The sequence below is a fragment of the Simochromis diagramma genome, unplaced genomic scaffold, assembly GCF_900408965.1.
Source record: "Simochromis diagramma unplaced genomic scaffold, fSimDia1.1 OVJJ01000008.1, whole genome shotgun sequence".
Classification (NCBI taxonomy): Eukaryota; Metazoa; Chordata; class Actinopteri; order Cichliformes; family Cichlidae; genus Simochromis; species Simochromis diagramma.
In genome coordinates, this window is record NW_024386738.1 from 3,423 (window position 1) to 18,251 (window position 14,829).

The 14,829-nt window shown below is 41.9% G+C and overlaps 2 protein-coding genes across 3 annotated transcripts; one reads left to right on the forward strand and one right to left on the reverse strand.

Annotated features, from left to right (window-relative positions):
• Positions 1–208: 208 nt before the first annotated feature.
• LOC120721421 (myosin light polypeptide 6-like) lies at positions 209–4,380 on the forward strand (the record flags this gene model as incomplete). Its single annotated transcript, XM_040011790.1, has 5 exons — positions 209–248; positions 1,170–1,313; positions 2,017–2,190; positions 2,353–2,430; positions 4,052–4,380. Coding segments are annotated over 5 exons (465 nt in total), but the record flags the coding sequence as incomplete, so codon positions are not given.
• A 307-nt stretch (positions 4,381–4,687) lies between these two features.
• On the reverse strand, positions 4,688–14,829 carry LOC120721307 (SWI/SNF complex subunit SMARCC2-like). Of its 2 annotated transcripts, none has more exons than XM_040011661.1 (26): positions 14,699–14,829; positions 13,950–14,069; positions 13,767–13,852; positions 13,564–13,639; positions 12,947–13,039; positions 12,782–12,851; positions 12,626–12,695; positions 12,376–12,451; positions 11,663–11,907; positions 11,415–11,539; positions 11,214–11,267; positions 11,020–11,057; positions 10,801–10,931; positions 10,562–10,633; positions 10,363–10,476; positions 10,121–10,274; positions 9,925–10,041; positions 9,763–9,825; positions 9,390–9,648; positions 8,823–8,984; positions 8,635–8,696; positions 8,399–8,519; positions 8,148–8,311; positions 7,914–8,048; positions 7,426–7,789; positions 4,688–6,742 (listed from the first exon to the last, which is right to left on the reverse strand). In XM_040011661.1, exons 1-26 carry the CDS (start codon positions 14,807–14,809, stop codon positions 6,678–6,680), a joined length of 3,147 nt encoding a protein of 1,048 aa, XP_039867595.1. In that variant the 5' UTR covers positions 14,810–14,829; the 3' UTR covers positions 4,688–6,677. The 2 variants fall into 2 exon arrangements, with proteins under 2 accessions (XP_039867595.1, XP_039867514.1); XM_040011580.1 differs by having other exon boundaries at positions 13,564–13,645.

The window sequence follows — 14,829 nt, forward strand, 5'->3', positions numbered from 1 at the left end:
TATGGGAAAATGATTTTACCATCTCATAATCCAGCCCAGGTAACGCTAAATGCGAATCTGCTAGCCTGCTTCACTCACTCGAGCCTTTAGCTCCGAGCCGTTTCTTGCCTGTAATTGATGCCATTGCGGGATTAAGTCATCTGTACATCTCACTGAAGTCTCTGTCGTTTTGTCTCATCTAACTGTTTCTCCCCTCTCTCTGAACTGTTGCCTCAACCAGTCCGACCTAACGGAGGACCAGATCATGGGTGAGTCTCATTATGAAAAATGTGTTAAAGGGGTTTATTATCCATAACATTCATCGGGTTAATGTAACCAGTACATATTTAGAAAAAAAGAAAAGAAGAAAGCTCTGACTTCTGGCCCTGTACTTGAGTAGGATCGCTTGCAGGTAAATGAGAACTGCAATGTGAAAGTGAGCTAAATTTAACTCACCTCACTGAATGGCATTCACTGTGCGGGAACCTGAAGGCGCCTCACGACTCAAACTGGACAAGCGTTTAACTCTGAGTTCATCACTAGTGCTAACCTGCAAAACAGGACTTGGGTGAAACATGTTGATTTGTTTGCATGCTTGAGCTTTTTAAATGTGTGATATGCTAGCAGACACAATAACGACTCACATTTTTGTGGTGTAGGTGTGTCAAACGGCACTGAAACACAGTTTACATTGTTTGCTATGGTACGTTTGCTTTGTAGTGTTTTTTTTGTTTTTTTTTAACAGAACAGAAATGCTTTTCATGCTTTTGTAATTTTGTGCCGCACACTCACCCACTGACAGTGAGGAGAGGACTTGGTTTATGTGAAGCGTGTCAGTTTTTGATTCCAGTGGAAAAAAACTACATTGTGCATTTTATAGTAATGAAATGCTGTGTATTATTTTTAGTGTAAAAGCACCATTGATTGCGAACAAGTATTTACAGACGTGAGAATTTTATTGGCCCACTTGCTAACCTCTTGCTTTTTTGAAATGAAATGCACAGAAGCTGCTAGTGTTTACTGTCAAAACAACGTATGAAAAATCATGTTTTCCTTCCCACAGTAAAGTATCAGTAAAGCTTTGGTGCATACGTCATTACCTGTGTCATGAAGGCCTGTCTGGAACTTTTGGGAACCTAACATGCTCTGCAGCTGAACTGGAGTTCTGCATTTGCTTTCCTTCTCACTAGAGTTTAAAGAGGCCTTCCTTTTGTTTGACCGGACGGGCGAGGGGAAGATCACCTACAGCCAGTGTGGCGATGTTATCAGAGCTCTGGGACAGAACCCGGTCAATGCTGAAGTACTCAAAGTCCTGGGAAACCCCAAGCTGGAAGGCTAGTATCTGATTCACTGCTCACAACAAAGCAGATGACTATCACTGCAGCATTAGTTTGTTTTGGTTAAGAGTGTGGTCAGGTGTACAATTACAAGGTCTCGTTATAACCTCCGCAAAGTAGTACAGGTGATAAGTCACTGCTTAGTGGCTTACTTTGTCAGTGTAACTTGTAAGAGTCACACCTGAACTAAAACGTGTTTTTTATCTGCAGACTAAATTTACTGCTGTGTGCAAAATGTTCTGGACTATCTAACACTTGGTAAATGGGCTCCAATGTCCCTCACATCACTAGAGAAACCCTAAATCTTGAGAAAATGTCTAGATTTTCTCACATGCAATCAAAACGAGTTTTGATCATTATAACAATGTGCACAAAACATTATTTATCTGATGCTACTGTTGGCTGTTCCCTTGCCCAAAGGGTCACCACAGCAGGTCCAAAGAAAGTGGCAGCAGGAAAAACATACATTTACCAGCTCTGCATGCAGATGAACAGGTTTTTGTGTCAGCCTTAAATATCATCCCCCACAGCCATGTGACTGAACTCTGAATCATCACCATGAATGGGCAAGAAACAAAAGCCTCACAGAAAAAACATCACAAAATTCTACTAAATTCAACCCAAAAACTCACATGATCTCAAACGTATTCACTTATTCACCTTCACCATTGAAGGCTCACTGTTGTTTGTCCCCCTGCAGAGATGAACACCAAGATGCTGGATTTTGAGCAGTTCCTGCCCATGTATCAGGCCATTGCTAAGAACAAGGACCAGTGCTCCTTTGACGACATTGTTGAAGGCCTGCGCGTCTTTGACAAGGAGGGAAATGGCACAGTGATGGGAGCTGAGCTGCGTCATGTCCTCACCACATTAGGTAAGACCTGCAGAATACATGAAGTATTAGTCACGATCTATAAATCACAGTTGGCCTGCGTTCAAGTAGTTATCTGTGTAAAGGCTGTGCTTTCTGCTTCTTTCAAATGTCTATTTCTTAATTCTGTGCTTCAGTGCTAATATGTTCTTCTTTATCTTCTAGGTGAAAAGATGACAGAAGAAGAGGTGGAGACTCTTTTAGCGGGACATGAAGACGCCAATGGCTGCATTAACTACGAAGGTAGATCATTGTGCATAAAAACCTTCTTAACAACAAATAAGAATCTCCAAAAGTTTATTCTGTTCATCTGGCCGTAGCGTTTTCAGTGGGAGAAACGTTTCGTCACTCATCCAAGTGTCTTCTTCAGTGACAAATAACAAATAAGAACCAGATTATATGAGGAAAAATAATACTACTGCCATTGATTTTTACCCCTGAGCTGTAAAAGGCTGATGGGGTATTGTCATTACCCCGCTGGGCGGGCAGGCGGCATGGACCAGTGGAGGAACTAGGGTGACACATCCCTCTTCAGTGAAGTATGTGAAAATCCCCTATGCATAAATGGAGTCAACAAAATGTCCACAAAAACACAATTATGGGGGGACAGCTTTTAAGGACATAAAAGTTGCCCCCCTTGCGTGGACACCCAAGTTTGTGAATTCGGTAACTTAATAATAAGGCGACATAGAATTTTGAAATTATACCATAGGTTCATCAATTAAAAATCTTAGATGAAATCAAATCTCAAAGTCAAGTTCAAGTTTCAGTAGCTTTTGTAAATTTCTCACACGTAGCACAGGAGATCGTTTTACAGAGTGTTTGGTTTAGATGTGCTGTGGTGCCAGCTACACATATTTACCTGCTTATTGTCACATAATCTTAGTGGGACTTTGTGCAGCCTTGTGTCGGGCTAAAAACTGTGTGATATTCATTTCATCAGAGTTGGACACTTGAGTTCTCAGTTGCAGCTTTGTTGGGTATTGCCTAGAATAGATTTAAGGCTGCATTGGATGAATGTAGGGCCGCTGCACACAGTGTTTTTCTGTCTACGGAGGCCCTGAGAGGTCAAACACACTGCAACACTGAAATGCCAGCAAGCAGAATTGGGAAGAGGGGATGCACAAGTGAGAAGCTAGAAATAAACAGCTAATGGTGTTATATGAATCATAAAACACATTGCATATTCTGCATATTGTTAATGTCTCCCCAGACACAGTTCTGTCTTGTTTTGTGCACTTTTGCAGTGTTTTTCTGTTTGCTGGTGTTTTCTTAAGTTGCAGTGTTTGACCTCTCAGAGCCACCGTAGCTGTGCGACTGCCTCATGCTCACTGGCTCCTGTCTCATCGCTTTTGTCCATCATATAATATCTGGTTGAACAGAGGGTAGTGAATTAACCTTTTTTTTTTTTTTTAATGAATTGTGATGTTAGTCTGTAGATATTGAGCACTGATGGTGTTCTCTGACCTTTAACCTTTCTCTCCTGCGGTGCTCCTCAGCCCCACCTAAATGTGGCCTGCATGTAGCATTCATTCACACCTTAAGACTGCTCCCATGTTTAACGCTAACGATTTTGAGAGGGGGGGAAAAGGATTTCAGGGTGAACCAAGTGTAAACATGAGCTAAAATGCTGCAAACAGACACGAATTGTTTATTTTAATTTATCTGCAGAACTCAAACATTTCTACCACACTTTTTTTTTTTCTTCCCTAGCTGTGTTTGCCTTTTTTCATAAATCTAATTATTCTAAATAAATTCAGGCTTTTGATCCTATTTGCTGATATGGCTGGTTAGGAAATGGTTTATACCTGACTTTGTGTCTGTACTCTGAAATGCAGATTTTTCTCCATCACTCTCCACACAGAGCTCGTCCGGATGGTGCTGAGCGGTTGAGAACTTCCGAGGACCACTTCCACATTATTTTCTCTGTTGTCTTGCCCTTCTATCCATGTCATCCCTTCCCCAATAAGTCTTTTTTGTTTCTGTGACATTTTTGTGCCTTTTCTGTCAAATGTGAAGAGACACTTTCACCTCAATTTCCAAACATTCACCTGCAGGCACAATCAGTAGTATTATCCCCCCGGATTGTTTAACTTTTGTCATCTTTATCTGTCTTGTCAGTTTTCTTGTGAATGGAAATAATAATGGGATTTCTGAAAGTTTGAAATAAAAATGCTGTTTTACAAAGTGTCATCAGGCCTGTGAGTCTGGTTAAAGTCGCATTACAAGCATGATGAAAAATATTTCAATCATTTAAGTGGATATCAGATGATTTCTGTGTGTCGTGTCCTGAGCTATATGAATTAGTGATGTTAGGTTTACACATTGAGCAAAAATAAAAATCAGTTGGAGATAATTGTCTGATTAGCTAATTAGATACATCCAAATAAAGAGCATCAGCCAGGCGATGCCTCCTCGAGGTCCACCAGGAAATGCTGTGCAGTCGTTCGTCATCAGATACTTTAAGTTAGTAAGTCAACAAACCACTCTGAACAATGTCTCCTCTTCACATCTTTATTTTTCCCCAAACATTTTGTAATTAAAACCAGTTTTGACATTTTTTTTTTTTTAATACAAACTGCCAGAATAACTGTCAGCACTAATGTGATGATTTACAGAGGAAACTTTTCTACTGTATAATAATCAATGGAACTGCTGCTACCTTCGGCATAGTGAAAAACATATAGAAACTGAACGGACACTTATTTCATATCACAAAATCCACACAATGTAATAATAACACAGATAAAAGAAGTCCATTTATGCTCACAACTGTGGTGAGGACTGCAATACTGGCTTGACGGACATCGACTGTAAAGTTTCACCATCTGACTGGATTATATTTCATGATACTGACATGATGTGCAGAACAACACGTGTTTCTTCTCGTAGATTCTTCAAACAACAGATGGCACTGGAAAAAATTGTAAAAAAACAAAACAAAATAAAACTGAACGGTAACATGGTTTACAGATCCTAATGGCATGCGTTCACATACACACATGCTCACAGTCACATCTCAGACAGATCCGGCAGTCCTGTCCAAATCACACACAACTATGGAGAGGGTAAATATCAGTTACAAAGGTAATATACAGTTACAATGTTGACATATCAAAGAAAGAAGATGGCAAAAAAGAGTAAAAAATATATAAATGTATAGGATACAAAGTGAGGATATTGTTGCAGATATTAAGGACACGATTCTCCATTGTCAGCTGTTTAAGGTGCTCCCTTGTGTTTTTACAGCGTCAGCATTTCTTACATCTTTAAAGCGAAATGCACCAAGCTGCTTAAAAACATCCTCCTCACTCACCAAGAAACCACAATGAACCTCACTGAATAAATGTATGATAAACATGATTAGAAAAAACATTTTGGCTTAGCAGTTTACACAAAGTCCAAATCCAAATAAACGTGTGCGTGGTCGCTAACGGTATTAATCCCAGACTTTCTTTTCAAACAGAATTACATTCCTCACAAAAACCACAGCCTGGATGCTTCAAGTTCATTTGCACTTGCAAAACACAAAGCGCCACGGTCACGTTTTTCTCTAAGTGCTGTTGAAATGTGGGAGGGAGTAACCTCCTATAACAAAAAGAGGCCTTTTCAAGACCTCAGGTTGTCATTACTTTCAAATACTTCCCATATTATCATTAGAGTAACAAGAGAGGTGTTTGTAACAGAAAATCCAGTTTACAGTACACTTTTCCCAAACTGCATCCACTCTGCGTTAAATTTCAGTGTGGCATCTTTTGATTAGAAACATCTTCATTCCTTTCAGACTTTATACGGGTTTTAGAAACATGACACAATTGAAAACAGAGAAAAAAATCATTTTCCCAATTAGCTTTCCAAAACTGTATTTAAGACAAGAAAGAGATCATATAAGTGCTCAAGTTCAATTTCATGGTTGCTTCAAGTCTTTCAATGCGACCTACAGAAACATATTAAAAGTGCTTTTGTCTTACATATATTTTAATTAGTACCTACAGTACGAGAGGGGAGGGGGACGCTAGAGAGCGTAGGAAGTACGAGACTTCACTAGCTGTGACAAACTGTTGCAGGAAAATAAATGCAACAATTTCCAAAACACTGAAAACATGAGATGAGTCTTTTCTCTTCTTCTCACTGAGTGCCAGCATGTTGATAAGACCATCTAAGCTTACCAGATCTCCTGGTGTCAAGCTTAAAATTCCAAAGTGAGACGCAGTCGAACACGCAGGATGAAAATCTATTTTCTTCATTAGTCGGTTCAATTTGAAAAAGGACTTCTTTTCTAACAGAGAGTCAAAGGCGGATTGATATTGGTGTTTTTTTTTCTTTCTCAAATCAATTGTCCTCTTGAAAACACACAAGCAAACAAAAAAAGAAATAGAAAATGTAAAATGAGTTCTCTTCCTTCGGTTGATGACTTCTTCATTTTAGATAATACAGGCAGGATTCAAAGTGGTCAGAGTCATTCAGATTCTCAGGAAATTTGCTTTTTCTCACTGTGGAGGAGGGACCGGAGCTGAGGGGTGGAGTGTCTCTCCGGGGAGAGGGGCGGTGGGCTCTGTGAGGGGACAAACAGGAGAAAAATGTTACGTACGATTTGTAACATAGTATCATTAATTTATTAAATTTAGTCATTTATATTCACAAAATGTGAATTATGCATAATATATTATAATCTATGATATAATCATGATATATTATAATACTAGAGTTGTAGTCCAAACAATACTATAACACTGATGTGTACTTGTGAAATAAAAGAATGATTGATCTTCTCCGTGTCAACCTTAGATTCTTCAATTCAGAAATAACTCAAGACTGAGACGAGTGTTGTTTGAAAGCTAGGTTTCAGAACATTATAAGCCGTCCCAAGTCATGTTGGCATGAAATGTTTGGTATTGTTTGATCATTTGCATCATGCCAACAGTATCTCACAATCAAGACAGTGAGAAGTCCTGTTTTAATGAGTGAACTCCGTTTCAGCTTTTTGGTCTTAGTTAATAACTTGTTGACAAAGATAAGATAAACTTGCAGCTTTTAACTGTCGTTACTGCACCACTGCACAATTTCATGTATTTCACACACATTCATATTATTGAGTTTGCTTCAAGAATAAACATGTCTGTGAACATGTCCACAACTAATGAATGTAATAATTATAAATAAATATTACAACTACGGTGTACGAGGAACTGACAGCAAACGTAAATGTATCAACTACTATTAAAGCTGCTACCTCACCATGGAGTACAGATGTAGTGTTGGAGCTGGAGTGAGCAGCTGGGGTCTGACCCGGGGGACAAGGTGGCGAGGTGTGAGCGCTTGGTGGTGGCTGGGACTCGGGAGCTGGGGCTGAAGCGGCTGGTGGTGCTGGGCTGGGGGCTGGCTGTGGCGCTGGTGTGCTGGGAGCTTGCTGATTTGCGGTCAGGGCTTGAGGTGCCGGGGCCGCGGTGGCCTGAGTGGAGTGAGGGCCCCCTGCCTGGCTATGTTGCTGGTGCTGAATCTGCTGGAAGTGCTGCTGGCGAGCCCTCATCTCAGCGTATTTCAGCTGCTCCATGTGGAAGGACTGACGGTCAGCCAGCAGTTGCTGCCGCTGGTACTCCAACTGCTCACAGAGACAGACAGACATGTCTATGATTTAGGAAAACAGCATACTATACGCACTGCATTGAATGTAACTTAAGAATTTTCTTATTTTAATGCTACATATCCTTAAATTCCCCACTCACAGCCTCCCGCTCTCTGTCCATGATGGTTTCCAGCTCCTCAAAGTGTCGCAGTTTAATCTCAAGCTTCTTCATTTGAGTTTCCACCAGCAGAGCCACCAGAGATTTGATCTTCCTCTCTTCCACTGCAGCCAAATGCTGTGAGGAGAAAGAAGAAGAAGATTAGAGAAAATAAAAACAAAAAAAGCTGAAGATTGAAGATACGACAAGTTAAGACCTTGACTCAATTAATTTTACCTTGGCCTTGACAGCAGCAGCTGCTAGAGCGGAGGCAGCAGCAGTGGCCAGGTTCCCCTCTCCCACATCACGCTCCACCTTAGCTTTCCTTTCTCCTTCACTCTCCCCTTCCCTCTGTCCCTCCTCTGTTCCCTCTTTTCCATCCTTCTCCTTCTCCCCATCACCTATGAGAAACAAAAGTTTAATGTTTTTCACTGTTGACCAAAACCTTTATGTCTGCAACGTCTTATGAAGACAAAACCCTTTTGTACCCATCTCAGACTCTGTTTTGTCTGCCTCCCTCTCTCCTTCAGGTTCTCTTCCTCTTTCTTCTTCCTTCTTCCCATTCTCTGCCTGCTTTTCCTCTTCCTCATTCGCTCCATCTTTAGTCTCCTGTGTGGCAAAGTAAACAGCACAATATGATCCACAGAACTTTTACAGCAGAGATAATATATATATATGTTTATAATATGACATTCTATTATGTTACAGTGAATTCTCATCATACCTTGGCCTCTCGTTTCTCCTCATTAGACTGGTTGTCACTCTTGCTTTCATCACTGCTTTCATCTGTAGAGAAGGCAAGCCACAACCTTTCAATGCGCTTTTTCTGACTACTCAACTTTTACAATCATTATTTTTAATTTTCTTTGTAGTGCAGCGTTCCAAAATTTATGCTGTGTGCATTTATCCTACCAGGCCTCTCTCCCTCCTCCAGGCCGGTCCCTGCGATGCCACTGCCTTCCAGGCCATACAGAGGGTCCTGTCTGCCACTGACCCTCGCTGCTTCCTCCACCCGCCGCACATGAGCCTCCACAAGCGCAGCTGGAACCTCCTCCTTCATACGCGAAAACTCCTCTGAGCAGGGAGCGATAAATCACAATTAATGATGTGAAGCAAAAACAAGGACACTGATGGATTAGTCACCTCTAGTAGATTGAAAATGAACAAAATCGTTGCCTGAACAAAAGCGGTCTTATGAATGGCATGTACAGACATTTGGAGCTTCAGTGATACAGGATTTGGTCAAGTGTTGGAAAGGTGTTGTTTAACATTTAATGGTCTCACTGTAGAAAATTAAAATGTATTTTGCTGTCTTAATTTTTATCCTATTGGATTATTTACTGGTTGATGTTTTCAGTGCCCTGTTGCTTCCTCTTTTTCCCATTCAGGCACTTACTATTAGCTCAAACTGTAACAACACAAAGAGACCATTTTTGTTTTCTACAGAGTTGGGAAATTTCAAATGGAGTTACTTCTCACCCAGAGCAGACTTGGCTGCGGCCGAGGCCACACGTGGGTCGACTACAGAGGCGAGGAAGGCCACGGTGCTCATGACAGGGTTTCCTGCTTGGCTGAAAGGTACCGGCTGATAGGCAAGTGGGCCCAGGGAAGAAGAGCTGTCCTCCAAGTACGGGTCTTCAATGGGCAACCGCAGGAAGTGCAGGATACACTCATCCTGCGTACGGCTGCCCACGTGTTCGGACACTTTGTTCCAGTCGTCCTTATACATTTCCAAACCCTGAGGGAAGTAAAACCTACATTTAGCTCCATCTTTCCATGATGACATTTCCCAGTGTGGTATTACAGTGGCTGCTTTTACACTCTCTGATCATGTTTAAAACACTGAGTGTACCTCAAGTAGTAGTAGTGTTTCTTGCTCTGTCCACTCCCTCATGGAGCTGGCTGCACTCTTGCTCTGCACACAAAACATCACCATCACCACCATTAAACCGCCGATATTATGGTGAGTAAACAGAAACTATTCATTCTGTTATCCACCCTCCTGGACTTGTACCTTTGCAGAGCTTGTCTTCTTGCTGTACATGTCGGTCCGCAGCCCAAAGTTTTGCAGATCTGCTGGCTTGTCCTTCACTTTGTCAGGGAATGACATCATCTGCTGGGTGGCAGGGGTCTACAGGGTCAAAAAGGAACATATGTAAAACAACGTTGAAGATGTGTGCGCACGTGTCCATGCGTGTGTGTATACAAACCTGAGATGTCTTGGGCTGCAGGGGCACCAGGCTGGATGGAGTGTCTGCCAGGACGTGGAAGTGCGAGGTGGGGGGAGGACCCATGGGTGTGGGCCGACTCTCAGAGTCCACCTGGTAGTTGATCAACCCCCACTGCTCCAGAAATGCGTGGACTCTGTGGGGGGAGAAAATGTCCGGCGTATTCGTCTCAGGCAGTAAGTGATTTTACAAACACTGGTTAGAAACACCTATCCTCCCCTTACCTCATGATTGCACACACATCTCCTGCCAGATTCCTACGGCAGGCAGTGGAGGTCAGGTACTCCTGAGGATTCAGTCTGTAGGTGTCAATCATGAAGTTCCTGTATGCTAGATAACTGAAACAAAGAGGCTTTTAAATATCTGACAGATAAACAAATTTAAATGATTGAGCACTGTGTTGTGCACTGATCAAACACTTACATCTCAGGCGTTTTGGATTTGTTCTTCCCATTGAAAAACTCTGGCAGGGCTCGGCGCTCAATGGCATGAACACTGGAAGAAAAACAGATGCAAGTATGCAACACAAATTTCCCTCACTCATGGATGACCCTTAAAACGTTCTAATACTACGTCGTGTGGCGCTGCTTTTCATTTCAACGAGTTCACTTTTCTTTTCCTCATTCTGTTCTCACATGGGAAAAAAGCATTTTTATTCTTACCTGTTATAGTCAAACCAGGCTGCGTAGCTCGGAATGATGATGTGATGGGTTTGCTCAGTCACGTTGTCCTCGTGGAGGTCTGAGCCTTTCACTGGCTCGCCCTTCACACTCGGGGAGCCTTCCTCCTCTTCCTGTTGTTCATACAAACATACAGTTGGGCTCACCAACACAGAATTACAGCCATGATTTTGTCATATGTACTATTAATTGTTAAAGTACCTTTCCTGTTGTTTCCATGGACTCGTCTTCTTGCTCATCTGTTAAATCACACAAAAGAGACGCGTGCTCAGTGCTTTATTACTGGAAATTATTGATGAATAACAGCTGAACACAACAAGTCTTTGCCATTTTTGGTGAAGCATTTATTAAACTGGTTGGCGGTGGTTAAATATGATTGTGTAGGTGAAGCTCACCCAAATCTGTCCCTCCTTTAACTGGGGTGGAATCAGAGTCCTTCTTGGTGTTATCTGCAGGAAGACAGAATTGGCTTAATTATTATTTTAAAAGAGGACCCATTAATATCTATATATATCTATATATGTCAATGTATATATATATATATATATATATATATATATATGATGTGTTTTCAAAATATATGTAGACTTGTATACTTGTCTTTGCTGGGTTTCCCTCTTCAGATGCTGGAACAGGTGAAGCTTCATCCAAATCCTTGGACAGGTCCTCCTGTTCCTCCTCCCTCTGACCCCGTTTAGACTTGGTGTACGGGGTCGTTGGTCTGTTGACACGCACACAAAGGGAACAAATGTGTATTGCATTATTTTTCATAACCCTCTGTTTTTTTTCTCCAACAGGGAGTCGAAGAACATCATCATGCATCAGGACGTGACTCTTAACAAACCCTTTTTTGGTGTTCTTCTTCTTGCTCTCCTGAGGTGGTGGGGTTGGGGAGGGTGATGGCGAGCGCTTCCTCTTCTTGGCGCTGCCAGGTTTCTTGTCCCTCCGCTCGTCTGGTGTGGTCACCTCATCTGTCAGGGTCTTGGCGGAGATCCTCTTCCTCTTAGGACAGCCCTCTCCAACCTCATAGTCCTCCTCGTTCATCCACTCGTTATACTGGTCCAGATCTAAAATCCACTTTGCATGGACCTGTAAATAAATAATAAATAAATGATAAATAAATAAACCAATTATTATCTGCCCAGAAGTGAAATATTTTCAGCAATCATGTCAACCACCAGGATGGTAGAGGAGGAAGTGGAAGGAGGAAGACCTAAACTGAGTTATAATAAAGTTGTAATAAAGTTATAATAAAAGACTGAAACTCATGATATTAACCTCTGTTATTAAAGACTTCATTTTGCAGAAAAGAACAAGGACAAATTAAAATTCAAGCTGAAATCAAAAAGGTTTCCAAAAACATACAGATGTATCTGTAACATTTAAGTGCTGCACAGTGGACAAATAAAAAAAAAGATCCTTGAATTTAAATACTGCAAGTATCATGTAGCATTAATAAAGCGGTCAAATACTTGATTAAACTCAGGGAGTATTAGAAAATCTGCTGTTTAAATTCATACAGACTGACACAGACAGAAAAAAAGCAACAACAAATACCTTCCTGGGCTTTTCTGGGGAGGGAGGATCTTCTACCGCAGCCTCAATTTCACTGGCTGCGATCCAGGTATCGTAACTAAACAGTGAAGGGAATGAGGTTAAAGCTCGCATTAGGTGGGAAAAGCACAAGTTTGGCCATGTAACACCACAGCAGGAGAGGTAATGTCAGCTTAACCTTCTAAAAACCAAAGATGTATTGAGAAAATAAGACAAGTAGATAAAAGTGAGCTGCACAGTGCTCAGAACAAACCTGTCAGGAAAATATCCCCAGTGAAGCAGCACTTGCTTGTCTCTCTTCATCACAGGACGAACCCACTCCTCTGGACCAAGAAGATCGGACGATGTTAGCGCAAATCTGACTCGTGCAGTAAAACTTGTAACAATGCCTACCGAGACAAAACCTCACCTTCCTCCAGACTGGCAGGAATAGGCACAACAACGTGGGAGCTGGAGGCCTTGTCTTCGGTTACTGAGCCCTGCAACACAAGAAAACATGAGTATAACCATTTGAATGTAAATTAAAGCTGTCTGTAGTAAATGATCTGCCTGAAAGGCTCCTTTTAAAACACACCTGATGTCTTTTGATGATGTCTTTCAGTTTCCCCAGCAGCTTTGGCTCTATGTCAGGACTCAGGTAGATGACGGGCCTAGTCAGACAGTTGTTCTGGAAGAATTGGAGCAGATACATAACTTACACGACTACATTTGCGAGCATTGATTCAAATAATCAAGAAGAATCACAAAACAATACAATAATCTAAACTCAGTTCTGCCCAATATTAGTTTTGCTATAAGCTTATTGGTGCAGTCTTCCATAACAGTCCCAGTTTCTCATGTGCCCTCTTTGGAATATTAATTGCCCAGTACTTGATTAAAAGTAGAAATCACCATGCCACAGCAGATGAAGAAATCTAGATGATCTTGGAAAACTGCAGGACTGATTAAGTAGGATTTCTGTGGATGTCTTTCAGTACATCTATGTGTAATGATCAGGCAGCTTGGTTCCCAGACTCTTTTGAAATTGAGCATAACCAAAGGACACGGTGTTCACTTTGCTATCATTTAAATTTAATGCCTGCAGTAGGAAAAACCATCAAAAATTTACTCCTGTTAGATATTTAATCAAAATATGGCCTGAAATTTTCTACTGTCCATTGACAACCATAAAAGCACTGCTGCAAAACTCACCTGCACTAAGGACTTCTCAATCGTCATGAACATCTCCACATTTCGGTCCATCCTCGACGGATTCTGGAAGTCAAACCTGCGCCTACCAGGAGTTTAGACTGGAGTTACACACGAAACGGCAACATAGCCAATATCCAACTGAGCACCGTAACTTAACAGCCACTAGCCCAGACGCCTAAACTCAGCTAGAAAGAAAGTCTTACCATCCTTGGTCACTTTTGAACTTGTAGGCTGCAGCCAGGATGTGGCAGAGAGCCCCTCCTGACTTAAAGTCCAAGAAGCATTTCATCTGCAGGGATACAACTCAACACATTCAGAATAACAGCAGTTTAAATTAGGTATCTATTTTTGAATGTAACAGATATACAGATGTTTAAGACACGTACCGGCAGCTTGGTGAGCGGAGGGTTACTGACATGTCGACCAAACACCTCCTCCTGGAACTGGAGCAGCTGGACCACCAGGCTGGACAGAGATTTGTTGGTGGGGGGCTCGGCCTGGATGTACTGTGCGCAAACACATGAAAATAAACTCAACTGTGCTGCTGGATGCCTTTATCGGATATCTCAAAGGAAGGACATTTCAGTGAAAACTGCGACACGGATTGGTAAACGGGGAGGGGATGGAGTCACAAATATCGCTAACCTTTCATTTTTATCACTGTTTACTAAAAGTGTTGTTTTTTTTTATTCGATTATTGTGTTTAAACACCAGCGCAGCGCTCAGTGTTATTCAACACCGGACATTGCTTCAGTCAGCGCGGCGCGCCACAGAGCCAACATCTGGATCCGAGCTGCCTCACCGTTAGCCCATTAGCTTACTAGCTAGCTAGCGAGCTGGCCGGCTAAAGTCACCCTTCAACAAAAATCCATCCTCTGAGGTCAGACTGTGTGCTTGTTTTAGATCGGTTTAACTATAACAGTGCTCAGAGAAGCTGCCGTTAGTGGCTGCATCTGATGCAGCTGTTGGCTCAGCATCCTTTTGTATCCCGGCTCGAGTGAATCAAACAGCTGGACGCTCAGCAGCACCCTCCCTCCTCTCTTTGTCACTGCCTCTGCCCAATAGGTAAGTGGCCATATTTCAACGTGAAAAATGGAAGGTGTCTCTGTAGGATAGCAAAACATGCGGTCGGTACCTTTTTGTAATTCTTTCCCAGCCAGACGCGGACATTATCAAACTGAGAAACGGTATCAGACGCTTCGAAATATTTTACATTCGGGCCGCCGTCTTTCTTCCGCACCGCCATCTTTGCCTGCAGACAACTAG